Here is a 15,000-nt window from a genome sequence, read left to right as displayed (position 1 = left end):
AGATGCAGAGAGACAACTGTTGGCACCGGCAAACAAAGCAGGATCTTACCTCATCCGGGAGAGCGAGACATCTAAAGGTGAGGCGCTTCTCCATAGGACTCAATCAATCAATCAATCAATCAAAGCTTTATTAGTACAGCGCATTTCATACCCAGAGGCAACACAATGCGCTTTACAGAGAACAAGGGAGGTGGGCATGCGACCCCTACATATTCCAGAGGGAAGCAAAAAAACAGTATCACCCAGGGGCCAGATAAGTGAGCTGTAAAAATTCTTCCCTGACCCCTCTCAACAAGGCTATCGAGCAAACTCCAGGAGTATGTTTGTCTAACGGCTAAGAACATGTACTGTAAAACATTTACACCCCAGGTAGTGCCTGTTCAATTCCTGGTTTGACACATACCTGTACAGTATCCATCACATATGAATGTCGCTGGTTTGTGTTTATGCATGAAAGGTTTCAAGATCCCTGACATTAAGCTCAGTTTCTCCTTAATATTTATCTAATTTACCAAACAGAATTAGATAATAAGCATAATAATGTGAAACTTTTATCATCATAATTAGAAAAATAATGTTACTTTTTTCTTATCAATTGAAATTCTGGTGAACACGAATAAAAAGCATGAGATAATCCATGTCTATAGATTTTCTTCTTGGCACCCTTCAACACGGGTATTCTCTGCATGTCTCTCTCAAACAGGAAGTTACTCCTTGTCCATCAGAGATGTGGACGCTCAAGGAACCGACGCCGTCAAACATTACAAGATCAGAACGCTGGACAATGGAGGCTTCTACATCTCCCCCAAGATCACCTTCAACGACATCAGCAGCATGATCAAACATTACCACAGTGAGTCTGTCATAGTAATTATAGTTTCATCATCTCCTTTTGTAATTCACCACCTCCCTCAACCTTTCACATAGCTGTGCTAACCTAATTCATGACAGGATGACCTCCAGGAGGTCCACACACCTAGAAATCTGTCTACTCCAGAATAACCATCCTTTGTCCCTTTGTCTCCAAGAAATTGCCGCCTTTTCTCATGTCACATGTCTGTATTCTCGGCCACGCCTGCCATTTAATATGACGTCCAATGGGTTAGCCAATCACATCCTGGAAGCGCCGTACCTGTGTTTTGCTTGAATATAAGGCTGCACAAGAGCAGGCTGCGGCCACTTCTTTGGGATACCACTCATGTGCGTTGTCCTGAAGTCCTTGCGCTCGTATGTTTTCTCAATAAACCAGACTTAACCTGTTTGAGCGAATCTTGGTAAATCCTTTTTGACTAGATCAGTTAAAATCCATTACAAGTCCTATCCAGGATCAAACATGACCACAGTGAGTCCTATCCAGGATCAAACATGACCACAGTGAGTCCTATCCAGGATCAAACATGTCCTATCCAGGATCAAACATGTCCTATCCAGGATCAAACATGACCACAGTGAGTCTTTACAGGAGAAATGCTTCAATGCTCATACGGAGGGAACACAGATAGCCAAGTACACAGCGCAAACTGGCTTTCCAAGGCAAACTCAAAAAAACAACTGTTGCATATCTAAACACAAGCTCCTTTGTGTGTGTGTGTGTGTGTGTGTGTGTGTGTGTGTGTCTGTGTGCTCGTTCTTCCCACCAGAGCAAGCGGACGGTTTGTGTCGGAAGCTGGAGCGAGTGTGTGAGAAGCCCAAAGCCCAGAAGCCCTGGGACAAAGACGCCTGGGAGATCTCCAAAGAGTCCATCAAGATGGTGAAGAAGCTGGGAGCGGGCCAGTTCGGAGAAGTCTGGATGGGTGAGCGTGGGGAACGTCGTACGCCTGTATGTGGGGCGTCTGTGGCTCAGGAGGTAGAGCGGGTCGTCCAATGATCGCAGGGTCGGAGGTTCAAATCCCGGCCTGTCCACATGTAGTGAAGTGTCCTTAGGGAACACTGAATCCCAAATTGCTTCAAGTGAGCAGACACCTTGCACGCAGCTGCCGCCATTGGTGTGTGTGTGTGAATGGGTGAATGAGAGGCCATTGTAAAGTGCTTTGGATAAAAGCGCTATATAAGTGCAGTCCATTTCCCATGTATGTTAGGTGAGTGAGTGAACGTTTGTTTTGTTGTTAGAATACCTCTAAGAACCTGCACCCTTCTTACTGTGGTCCGAGAGCAGAGACCAGGGGTTTGACACTGGAAGCCGAAGAGCGAGAACGCGAATTAGGGGCTGTGGACGCTATCAGAGGCATCGCTAGAGGAAATCTGTGTGTTTGAGAGTGTGTGTGTGTGTGTGCGCGCGTGTGTGTGTGTGCCTGTCCGCCGAGAGATTTGCATTGGCTTCTGTTATTATTCATGTTAGGCAGTCTGGCCTCTGGGCTCTGATGAATAACAGGAAGTTGTCAACTTTGCAAATATACAAATGGAGAGGAGCCGTTGCCCGTTCGCCGCCACCCCCTCCCACCCCCTCAGCCTCCGTCTGCCACCAGCTGCTTCCTCCAGCGTCTCTCTGACCTCCGCTAGCCGGCGGGGCTGCTGGCGTTGGGGGGCGGCGTGCCAGCCAGTCCGCCGGGCCCGGCATGAGTCAGACTGAACACTCCTGCTTCCTCTCATTCAGCCCCAGGCTGCGTCTCCTGGGAATCGAGTTCATCATCCTTTCTTCTCTTTCTGGTGAGGCGGATGAGTCAGAGTTGGGGTGAGGAGGGTCTTCGTGGGTTGACTCACTTAAGACGTGCGTGTGGTATGAATCCTCCCAAAATGTATGTGAGATTGCTGGATTGGCCATGGTAAAGAAATGCTATTTCAAATAAGAAATTGCGTACTCCCACAAACACTTTTCTCTGCTTCATTCTGTCAATGGTTCGGCTTTGGCCTTCATCAGGTCCGTGGTTTTAACGGTTCGGCTTAGGCCTTCATCAGGTCTGTGGTTTTAAAGGTTCAGCTCTGGCCTTCATCAGGTCCGTGGTTTTAATGGTTCGGCTTTGGCCTTCATCAGGTCCGTGGTTTTAACGGTTCAGCTCTGGCCTTCATCAGGTCCGTGGTTTTAACGGTTCAGCTCTGGCCTTCATCAGGTCCGTGGTTTTAACGGTTCAGCTCTGGCCTTCATCAGGTCCGTGGTTATAACGATTCAGCTCTGGCCTTCATCAGGTCCGTGGTTTTAATGGTTCGGCTCTGACCTTCATCAGGTCAGTGGTTTTAACGGTTCAGCTCTGGCCTTCATCGGATCAGTGATGAATGTCTAAGCTGAAAAACGTTGACAGAATAAAGCAGAGAAAAGTGTGTTCGGGAGTATGCAATTTATTATTTGAAAAGTCTATCTAAGGGGATCTACTCCCAGCACCACTAGCATGTTTGAGAGTGTGCGTGTTGATCTCCTCACAAAGAAACGCTATTTTTGCCACAACCCACAGGCTTGTGGTATTTTGGGGAACCAACGTTGATGTTGACTGAAAAAGCACATGCTGTACATTACAGGGCTAGATTCAGGATGAGTAGGGCTCAATAGCAAACTAAAACCTCCTTCTACACAAGGACACAGCGTCCCTCTACATCCGTAGAAGGGTGTCCCAGTATGGTGTTGAGCCCTGCTCATCACCCTGAACACTGAGGTCATCTCGGGTGTGGCCGTGCTCAGTAGAACCAACAGCCAGTTGTGTCTTTCACAGTAGCTTAGCTCCGCCCTTATTCTCTGGAGAGTGTAACTTACAGTTAGTGTTTCCTCAGGGTGCAACGAAGCCACAGCACCAGACAAACGTCATTTTGGTTTCTGGTGGCTACTTATAGACACTGAGTGCTGGTTAAGTGAAGTGGAACTGGTTAACTCCTCCGTTGGGAAATTTTTGTTTTCACCAATTCACGCTCTGACAGTCAGCGTCAGGGGGTGGAGAGTCGTCACAAAAACATGTCTTTGTTCCGACATCTGTAAATGTATTATTATATACAGTATGAGCAATACAATTGAAAAGTCCACCTACCAAAACAATACAACAAGATTAGGTGTTTAAAAATGTTGTTAACTGAAATAAAAATAAAAACTAGGCTTTACAAAAACAATAACTAAGTGTTAGTGTGACTGTGTTGTGTGTTTACCAAACTAACTGAAATAAATTACATTTTTAGAGGAAATGTCTTTAGTTTTAGTCTTTTTCATTTCATACATAAGTCTAGTATTTTGGGTGGATATGAAATCTATCCTCCATGTTTTTTAGCTGTGTCCCTGCGCAGGAGTAACCTGACGTGCGCCAGATGGTTTGTTTCACACGGAGTGAAACAACGTGAGCTCGGGAGATCAGGACAGTCTCACGAGGCTAGCGCAGAAGAAAAAAAACTTAAACTAATACTATAACTAATAAAAACTAAACTAAAATTAGGAATTATCACCCCCAACATTTTTTTAACTAAACTAGCAAACACGCTTTTAGTTTTTACAAAAACCTTTACAAAAACTAAAACTAAACTGAATATGAATTGAAAACAAAAAGTAAAAAAGTAAAAATAAAAACTAATGAAAAAAGCAAAACTATTAAAACCTTGATGTGGACTGGCAGAGCATGGACCTAACTCTATGGGCATAACTGAAGAGTTAAGGACAGGTATTAGTTAGGGTACCGTAAGGAGAGGTATTAGTTAGGGTACAGTAAGGACAGGTATTAGTTAGGGTACAGTAAGGACAGGTATTAGTTAGGGTACAGTAAGAACAGGTATTAGTTAGGGTACAGTAAGGACAGGTATTAGTTAGGGTACAGTAAGGACAGGTATTAGTTAGGGTACAGTAAGGACAGGTATTAGTTAGGGTACAGTAAGGAGAGGTATTAGTTAGGGTACAGTAAGGAGAGGTATTAGTGAGGGTACAGTAAGGACAGGTATTAGTGAGGGTACAGTAAGGACAGGTATTAGTTAGGGTACAGTAAGGAGAGGTATTAGTTAGGGTACAGTAAGGACAGGTATTAGTTAGGGTACAGTAAGGACAGGTATTAGGGTACAGTAAGGACAGGTATTAGTTAGGGTACAGTAAGGACAGGTATTAGTTAGGGTACAGTAAGGAGAGGTATTAGTTAGGGTACAGTAAGGACAGGTATTAGATAGGGTACAGTAAGGAGAGGTATTAGTTAGGGTACAGTAAGGACAGGTATTAGATAGGGTACAGTAAGGACAGGTATTAGTTAGGGTACGGTAAGGACAGGTATTAGTTAGGGTACAGTATGGACAGGTATTAGTTAGGGTACAGTAAGGACAGGTATTTGTTAGGGTACAGTAAGGACAGGTATTAGTTAGGGTACAGTAAGGACAGGTATTAGTTAGGGTACAGTAAGGAGAGGTATTAGTGAGGGTACAGTAAGGACAGGTATTAGTTAGGGTACAGTAAGGACAGGTATTAGTTAGGGTACAGTATGGACAGGTATTAGTTAGGGTACAGTAAGGACAGGTATTAGTTAGGGTACAGTAAGGAGAGGTATTAGTTAGGGTACAGTAAGGACAGGTATTAGTTAGGGTACAGTAAGGACAGGTATTAGTTAGGGTACAGTAAGGACAGGTATTAGTTAGGGTACAGTAAGGAGAGGTATTAGTTAGGGTACAGTAAGGAGAGGTATTAGTTAGGGTACCGTAAGGACAGGTATTAGTTAGGGTACCGTAAGGACAGGTATTAGTTAGGGTACAGTAAGGACAGGTATTAGTTAGGGTACAGTAAGGACAGGTATTAGTTAGGGTACAGTAAGGACAGGTATTAGTTAGGGTACCGTAAGGACAGGTATTAGTTAGGGTACAGTAAGGACAGGTATTAGTTAGGGTACAGTATGGAGAGGTATTAGTTAGGGTACAGTAAGGACAGGTATTAGTTAGGGTACAGTAAGGACAGGTATTAGTTAGGGTACAGTAAGGAGAGGTATTAGTTAGGGTACAGTAAGGACAGGTATTAGTTAGGGTACAGTAAGGACAGGTATTAGTTAGGGTACAGTAGAACCTCAGCGATATGAACCAATCAGGGATGAGGGTCGCCCGGATCTCTGAAATGTTCGTAATTCTGAAATGTTCATAATAGTGATATCAAAATACACAAATTTTACAAAATCGACTATTTTGTTTACACTCTACAAATACTCTTTGCAATAATCATAAAGGCATTGAAATTGCAATCAAATAACCAACTATACTTACATTTTGTGCTAGCCAAACGGTATAATGTTACATTTGATGACTACTTCTTGTCTGATCTCTGAGGTTCTCCAACTGTATATCAGTGTCGGCCTGCTGTGTCTAACCTGTCCCCCTGTGCTTCCAGCGTTCTACAACAACGCAACCAAGGTAGCCGTGAAGACGTTGAAACCAGGCACCATGTCTGTGGAGGCCTTCATGGAGGAGGCCAACCTGATGAAGACCCTGCAGCACGACAGGCTGGTCAGACTCTACGCTGTGGTCACCAAGATCGAGCCCATCTACATCATCACCGAGTACATGTCCAACGGTGGGAGGGACACACACACTTGCACGCGCACATAGACACAAATAAAGTATGGGAACACAAATGTGCGCGCGCACACACACACGCACACACACACACGCACACAGACAGAGCGGTTCAGGCGTTCCTTTGTGCCAACAGTCATCAGACTCTGCCAACAGTGCCTGAGTGTATTTTACATATTTATACAGATTTTATGTATATATACTGTATATTTGATACATAGTGTATGTATATATTTTTTGTACTCTTTTATGCATATTTTAACCCTTATGTTTATTCTGTTCAAGCTTCATTTCCTGGTTAAATACAGGTTAAATTTAATTAATTAAATAAAATATTCTATTCTATCCAAATCCCCCCCACTTGAACTTATTAAATAACTTTATTAAAGTTCCTCTTAAATACTTATGCGCTTTCACTTTCATTGTGAAGTATTTTGGGATCCTCAAGAATAAACCGTCTGTGGTTGTTTTTAGGAAGCCTGCTGGACTTCCTGAAAAGCGAGGCGGGCTGTAAGGTCCTGTTACCCAAGCTCATCGACTTCTCCGCTCAGGTACGGTCTCACCACCACGTCTCTCCACGTCTCCCCACGTCTCTCCACGTCTCACCCCCTCACAGCGCGCCTTGCGCAACTCTGGGGAATCTTCACTGGACTAAGACGTCTGTGGGCGGTGTCACTCTTTATCACTCAGCCAGAAAAGAGGAACTACTACTTTTGGGTGTTTGGGTGCGCTTTCCGATTTGGTTTTAAGAACATGTAGCGAGAGGTTGAAGGATAATACTGTAGCTCGTAATGAGATGTTGATCCTGAATGTTTGCCTCATTATTATGAAATACAGTTAAAGATAAGGCGTTAATAGGCCATGAAGTGGTGAATGTGTCGTCCGCCAGCCACAATTCCATAATACCGTCACTCAGAATGAAAGAGGATGCTGTCTGGGAACTGAAACTGAAGACACAGCTCTTCTTGTAAAATTTTGCACCAAAATTGTACTTCATTGTATATTTCTTTATCAAAATCCCCACAGTAAGGGTTTTTCCTTGTGGGCTGTGTACTAACCTACAGTATGATTTGACTCTCGGGCTGTGTATACTTAGCCTTGTGAGACCAGGCCATCCTGATTCTCTCGCAAAATAGGTATAGATACTCTCCATAAAGATCAGTTTGTGCCAGATCAGAAAACGATCTCGCCAATCAGCGTTGGTTCTGAGGAATTTGAAATACAAACAGCTGCCCCGGGCGTGTTTAGGCATGACGACAGCGAGGAGCGGTTAAAGTTATCATGTGATAGACGGTGATCGACGGATGATACATCCAATCACCTGCCAAGTATTTTTGAAAGTGCCCATCCTTTCCATCGGAGAGTTGGAGAGAGCATTAGGTTAGGGTGTACTGAGCTATGATTTGACTCTTGGTCTGGGTGTACTGGTCTGGGTGTACTGAGCTATGATTTGACTCTTGGGCTGGGTGTACTGACCTATGATTTGACTCTTGGGCTGGGTGTACTGACCTATGATTTGACTCTTGGGCTGGGTGTACTGACCTATGATGTGACTCTTGGTCTGGGTGTACTGAGCTATGATTTGACTGTTGGTCTGGGTGTACTGAGCTATGATTTGACTCTTGGTCTGGGTGTACTGAGCTGAGCTTGTCTTTCTGTTCCAGATAGCTGAGGGCATGGCCTACATAGAAAAGAAGAATTACATCCACAGGGACCTGAGGACAGCCAATGTCCTGGTGTCAGAGAGCCTACTCTGCAAGATCGCCGACTTTGGCCTGGCCAGAGTCATCGAAGATGACCAATACACGGCCAGAGAGGGTCAGTCTGCACATGACAGAGCTTGGCCCTGTCTTAAACATTGTTGTTGTGTGTGTGTGTGTGTGTGTGTGTGCGCGTGTGTGAGGCCTTTTTCTACCTAAGTCATTTCCTATTCCTGGCACGCCGGGCGGGTTTAGGTGTGACGACGGCGAGGAGCGAGTGATGGACAGATGGTTCGTCCAATCACCTGACAAGTATTTTTTGAAAGTTGCCGCCCTTTTCCAAACAGTTTCCAACGGAGAGTTCCCAGATGGTCATGCGATAGCAAACCATCTGGTGCGTCAGGTTACAGCTGATTCACCGTGTGAGCGATTCATTTCCATCCCAAAAGGCCTGACTAATGAGCAGAGCTGAGGGGAGGATGGAGGCGCTGCGTCAGGACCCGTCTTGAACATCGCTGTGTTTCCTCTCCTCCCAGGGGCCAAGTTTCCCATCAAGTGGACGGCCCCCGAGGCCATCAACTACGGCTCCTTTACCATCAAGTCTGACATGTGGTCGTTCGGAGTGCTCCTGTATGAGATCATCACCTACGGGAAAATCCCCTACCCAGGTGACTAAACATGAAAATATACATGCGCACGCACGGACACACACACACACACACGGACACACACACACACACACGGCTGGTGACCTTTCTTCCTCACTTCATGGTGTAAAAAACTACAAGGAAGTGACCCAGATGATTTTCAGTGTTTTACTGTGTTCAGTGAACTTCAGTGATCATTAGTCGCCCCCTACTGGTGAGTCAGCCACAAGGCAGCAGCACGGCCTTCTTTTTTCAAACTGTTGAAACATTAAGGTGTTTGCACACCGCACCAACCAACGCCAAACCAACACCATCGTAGGATCGGGGTGCCATGTTTGTTGGTGACTGTTGGCGTCGGTTGGATGGGTTTTTCAGCTGAATTTTTAAACTTGCAACATTCTAACAGCAACTGCCAACTTTAGAATGTTGGGTGTTGGGAGTCGGTTGGCGTTGGGAGTCGGTTGGCGTTGGGAGTCGGTTGGCGTTGGTCGGGGAGGTGTTCAGACACCTCTAGCCTCTGCTAATCTGTACAAGCTGAGAACAGAGTTCAGAGTGGAGGGTTTCAGATAACTTGTGAGTCTGTCCCACTCCTGGGCTTGGCTCACATAAGACCCAGCCAGACCTGTCCCTCACCGTGTCCCCTCCCCGTCCCCGTCCCAACCTCACAGGCATGAGCAACGGCGAGGTGATGACATCGGTGCAGCGCGGCTACCGCATGCCCCGCCCCGAGGCCTGTCCGAGCGAGCTCTACGACATCATGAACACCTGCTGGAAGGCCAAGCCCGAGGACAGGCCCACCTTCGACTACATCCAGAGCGTGCTGGATGACTTCTACACGGCCACCGAGGGGCAGTACCAGCAGCAGCCCTGAGGCCTGGACCCAAACTCACCTGCACGGCCTCGTTCCCAGCTCGGCTCTATTCCAATACTGTTACCGTAGGAGGATCCTTACCACCTTCCTTACTTCCTTCCCTCCATCGTTCCCTTCCCTGGGTGACTGCAATGAGGGCCATGTGCTTACACCTATCCAGTCATTTTAGATCAGAGATTGCCTCAATGAAGAATGTAAATAATGGATGGATGGATGGATGGATGGAAGGAAGGATGGTTATTTTTTATAGCCCATCAACAGAAGCCATAAGTCAAATCCTATCAAATATTTTATCTGTGCTGGATTGATCTTGTCTGTCTTGTCTGGCTCAATCCATTACTTGATAGTAATATTCTGTGATGGTGATTTCTTGTTTCATTTCTAACCAAGAAAACAAACTGAAATAAATCAACTTCATATTGAAGAATATGCCTGCTTGTAAATTGCAATATTTGTAGAAAGAGGGGATGTTGTTGTTAAATGATATTAATCAAAATTTTAGTAGAAAACTTTTAACACAAATTATTTATGTGGAAATGCATTCTGAATCCCATCCCTAATTTTACCAGTGTCTTGTTATCAACGATCTTATCAATTAAATATATATTTTTAATGCTGGATACTTGAAGGTACTTCATGCTTTTTTCTTATCAGGCGAGCTAGATCGGCCTTATGTCCTACTGTTCAAATAGGCCTACAATAGTACATTTAGCGATCCACAAGATGTGAAGTAGACCAAGTTAAAGAGAAAATTATGAGTCTTATTAGTATTCCAGCAGCATTATCCTGATTATGAGATCATTTGATGTTGTTGGTGATTATGAAGATGTGTTCTATTGTTGATGGGTGGACGACATGCAAATGTTTGGTGTGTGCACTGGATGGTCTATCACGTTCATTAATAAAAATGTTTTGAGAAAAATCAAAATGTTTTGAAGAGTTGTGTTTTGTGTCTGTATGTAGAGTGTGACCCTGCGTCACAATGGATAAGAGACAGGGGTTTATGGATGCCAACCAGGCATTAGAGTTACCCACTCAGATCATGGATGAGTGTGATGGTGATGGTGAGCTCAGATCATGGATGAGTGTGATGGTGATGGTGAGCTCAGATCATGGATGAGTGTGATGGTGATGGTGAGCTCAGATCATGGATGAGTGTGATGGTGATGGTGAGCTCAGATCATGGATGAGTGTGATGGTGATGGTGAGCTCAGATCATGGATGAGTGTGATGGTGATGGTGAGCTCAGATCATGGATGAGTGTGATGGTGGAGCAGCACTCAGCGATGTGTCCCAGGCTGGCTCTTCATCTGACCGGTCCTCTGACAGCCCAGATAGCAAGCGGATCTGGGCCATATACAGGCCAGATCTGGCCCTTGTGGCTTATTTACGGCCCATACTGTATATGGCCCAGAATTATTACACATCCGCTTGCTTTTCTATAGGCCAATAGTATACTCCAATATACAGTATTATATAGTACTATAGTATCACAGGCTACTTTGGATGGATAAAACTGCTGAATTATTTTGAAAGACACTCCCTTCGCTTTGTTCAGAATTAGATATTTACAAGGTAAACACCACATTTTTCCCCCTGGTTAATGCAGTTATTCCAGTAAGAAACCACATTTCGAGACCATTTCTCTTTGAAATACAGAATGTATATCACGGTTATTGTTGCTTTTTATCTCTTTTTTTCCTCCAGAGAAGCAGATCTGACCAACACTAACAGCAGGATCCAGTGGTAGGCTAGTGAAGTCAGTTCAGTAGCCTACTGAATATCTCAAAAGCGTTACAAAAGGCATTGCATCAAAAACAGAATGGCTTATTCCTTTGGAGGTACTGGAATAGGTCTACCGTATTGTTTAGAAATTCAGAGTAATAATAATAATAATAATCATAATAATAACAATAATAATAATCATAATAATAATACTGAATTACTGAAATTCATTGTGAAACAGTCTTAAAGTGCTGAAAAAGTCATTAAGAAAACAGACACTAATTAATATATAAAATATACATTAGGCTACATACAAAAGGTTTTCTAAATAAGTAAGTCTTTAGACCAGTCTTAAGAACCCAGATTGTGGGTGAAGGTGCCCTCAGATTGTCAGGGAGGGCATTGGAGGGTAGGCAGCTGAGCAAAAGGCCCTGTCTCCTATAGAACAGAGCTTAGCCTGGGGGCAGGGCCGTTGCTAGGAATTTTGGGCCCCCTTAAAGAATATTGGTGTGGGTCCCTACCCCTCCGACTTTTCGTCACCACTTTTTTCGACCCCTTTATTATTATTATTATTTTTTAAATGATGTATAATATTATTTTGCATTTATTTTTCTGTTTCTCTATGTTCTTTTTCCAATTAACCTCTCCATAGACATTTACTTGTGTACTTCCTGTGCTTGGACTGTCTCTGTCTGTAGCAGTTACATGACTGGAACTACTATGAGCCTCTTCACTCCCTTCACTCTCTGTTTCTAACTGGCTAGGACCTGGCTCTGTAGACAGCAAGACCAGAACAGTGTCTTCTTAAGACTTGGGAATACATCTATGTAGAATTGTAGAGTTTACAGGAAGCTGGCTAGGAGGCTGTTGATTGGCTAATAAACGCCTCTCTTATTTCAAGAGCATTCATATATAGGCTGTCTTAACCTGGATTACATCTACATGTTGCTATTCAGTACAGTAGTTCAGTAATAAGTTGAACTAGCCAACCTACCTCACTCACTCACCGTCTAAAGCATCTTCTGGGGGCTGGGGGTGGGTGTCTAGGTCAGACGAGGCCACAGCTGATTCTGTGAGTAGCAGGACATAAAGGTTTTAAAAAGAAATCAACTCTATATGGATTTCTATTAATTCACTTAACACTATTTATTTATTCATTAACCATGAATTTCTTTATGTAATGTAACTGTTTCATATGTAGGCTATCTTAACCTGGGTTAACTTACATCAACATTTTTCTATTCATAGCAGTACAGTAGTTTAGTAATAAGTTTAATATCCAACCAGTGTCTGCCAGTCACTCACTCACCATCTAAAGCATCTTCTGGGGGCTGGGAGTGGGTGTCTAGATCAGAGGGGCCACAGCTGATTCTGTGAGTAGCAGCACATAAAGGGTCACACGCTTGCGTTTGATGCGTCAACATTGACGGTGCCATTTAACTTTCAATGGCTGCAGCCGAATGGCATTCTGGTTCCGTTGTTGTCCCGGTGCGTTGCGTTGCCTGCGTTGCTAGCGTCGAAAGTTAAAACATTTTCAACTTTCAGATGCGTTGCCGGAGCTGCCGACCAATCAGATGTCTTGACGGAGAAAGACGTCATCGCAAGGCGGGATTTTCACATTTTTCGATACCAAGATGGAGGACAATCGCTGTTTGAATTGTTTGTTTTCAGGATAGGATGTACCCAATACCTGCGGGCACCACGTTTACGTTGCCTCAACCACAATGCATAAACGATCGCCACACGTTCGACCAGATTAGCATCCATGACAGCACTAAACGAAAAGCCGGGTGGGTTTTCAAAATAGTGCGCGCTAGCAGGTTCGGAGAATATACTGGTTGTATCGAGCGCAGTTTTGGACAATGTGATTGGTTGTTGTTGCGTGCGGCAGACACGCCATCAAACGCAAGCGTGTGAGCCCGAGATAGCTACTCTCACCTTTGTTGTGGAAAAAAAATCTTATTGGCTCCCGCTCTGCTGCATTTTCTCCTGCCCTCTCTCTCCACTCTTTTCTCCTGCCCTCTCTCTCCACTCTTTTCTCCTGCCCTCTCTCTCCACTCTTTTCTCCTGGCCTCTCTCTCCACTCTTTTCTCCTGCCCTCTCTCTCCACTCTTTTCTCCTGCCCTCTCTCTCCACTCTTTTCTCCTGCCCTCTCTCTCCACTCTTTTCTCCTGCCCTCTCTCTCCACTCTTTTCTCCTGGCCTCTCTCTCCACTCTTTTCTCCTGGCCTCTCTCTCCACTCTTTTCTCCTGCCCTCTCTCTCCACTCTTTTCTCCTGGCCTCTCTCTCCACTCTTTTCTCCTGGCCTCTCTCTCCACTCTTTTCTCCTGGCCTCTCTCTCCACTCTTTTCTCCTGGCCTCTCTCTCCACTCTTTTCTCCTGGCCTCTCTCTCCACTCTTTTCTCCTGCCCTCTCTCTCCACTCTTTTCTCCTGGCCTCTCTCTCCACTCTTTTCTCCTGGCCTCTCTCTCCACTATTTTCTCCTGGCCTCTCTCTCCACTCTTTTCTCCTGCCCTCTCTCTCCACTCTTTTCTCCTGGCCTCTCTCTCCACTCTTTTCTCCTGGCCTCTCTCTCCACTCTTTTCTCCTGCCCTCTCTCTCCACTCTTTTCTCCTGGCCTCTCTCTCCACTCTTTTCTCCTGGCCTCTCTCTCCACTCTTTTCTCCTGGCCTCTCTCTCCACTCTTTTCTCCTGGCCTCTCTCTCCACTCTTTTCTCCTGCCCTCTCTCTCCACTCTTTTCTCCTGGCCTCTCTCTCCACTCTTTTCTCCTGGCCTCTCTCTCCACTCTTTTCTCCTGGCCTCTCTCTCCACTCTTTTCTCCTGGCCTCTCTCTCCACTCTTTTCTCCTGCCCTCTCTCTCCACTCTTTTCTCCTGGCCTCTCTCTCCACTCTTTTCTCCTGCCCTCTCTCTCCACTCTTTTCTCCTGGCCTCTCTCTCCACTCTTTTCTCCTGCCCTCTCTCTCCACTCTTTTCTCCTGGCCTCTCTCTCCACTCTTTTCTCCTGCCCTCTCTCTCCACTCTTTTCTCCTGCCCTCTCTCTCCACTCTCTTCTGGTGTGTATTTATGTTTGGGCTTAATGTTTATGATTGAACGTTAGGCTATTAGTATTTGACAGCCAGCCGGTAAAGTGACGTTAATGTCAAAAGAGGTGAGACTTGCCAGCATGAACCACATGGACCAAACCATTTAAGAAGGGGGATATTGCTCAGGAAATTAAAAAAAATTTCATCTGTATTGTATTATTTGTGGCTTAATTTGAATTCTGATGCAGCATTAGTGTAACTGATCTACATGCAGAATAATTTCATCATAGAAAGAGGGACCTCTTGTTTTTTTTGTGGGCCCTGCTTGCTTGTGGGCCCTTATAATCATCATCATCACCTTTCCTGGGGGGATGAAGATTGAAGAACAATATGACATTAATGCGCATCTAGAATTGAGGAGCTGATTAACTCACTGGACAAACCAGTTTTCCAAGAACATAATGGTTTGTGTTTAAATACACAATGTCTCTATTGTTCCACATCAGATCAGATCAGATCAGTATCGGTGCGGTGGTGGACGAGCGCTAGTCAGTCACATGACCAGGTCAAGATGGCGGCGCCCTGTCTGGA

General features: G+C 44.9%; 1 protein-coding gene across 2 annotated transcripts in view; it reads left to right on the top strand.

Annotated features, from left to right (window-relative positions):
* lyn (LYN proto-oncogene, Src family tyrosine kinase) overlaps positions 1–9,919 on the top strand; it is a gene marked incomplete at its 5' end in the record, with an annotated part of 11,674 nt that extends 1,755 nt beyond the window's left edge. For both annotated transcript variants that reach the window (XM_084457962.1, XM_084457961.1), the window contains 8 exons: positions 1–77; positions 704–853; positions 1,641–1,793; positions 6,257–6,439; positions 6,916–6,992; positions 8,106–8,259; positions 8,678–8,809; positions 9,457–9,919. The exon at positions 1–77 is cut by the window's left edge and continues 27 nt beyond it. In XM_084457962.1, coding sequence (XP_084314088.1) covers positions 1–77; positions 704–853; positions 1,641–1,793; positions 6,257–6,439; positions 6,916–6,992; positions 8,106–8,259; positions 8,678–8,809; positions 9,457–9,659 — 1,129 coding nt within the window. In that variant the 3' untranslated portion in view covers positions 9,660–9,919. The remainder of the gene's footprint in view (positions 78–703; positions 854–1,640; positions 1,794–6,256; positions 6,440–6,915; positions 6,993–8,105; positions 8,260–8,677; positions 8,810–9,456) is intronic.
* Between the last annotated feature and the right edge of the window lie 5,081 nt (positions 9,920–15,000).

This window comes from Borostomias antarcticus (assembly GCF_949987555.1).
Source record: "Borostomias antarcticus genome assembly, chromosome: 24".
NCBI classification, from domain to species: Eukaryota; Metazoa; Chordata; class Actinopteri; order Stomiiformes; family Stomiidae; genus Borostomias; species Borostomias antarcticus.
The sequence above is the reverse complement of the archived record's forward strand: the minus strand, read 5'-3'. Positions and strand labels throughout refer to the sequence as shown.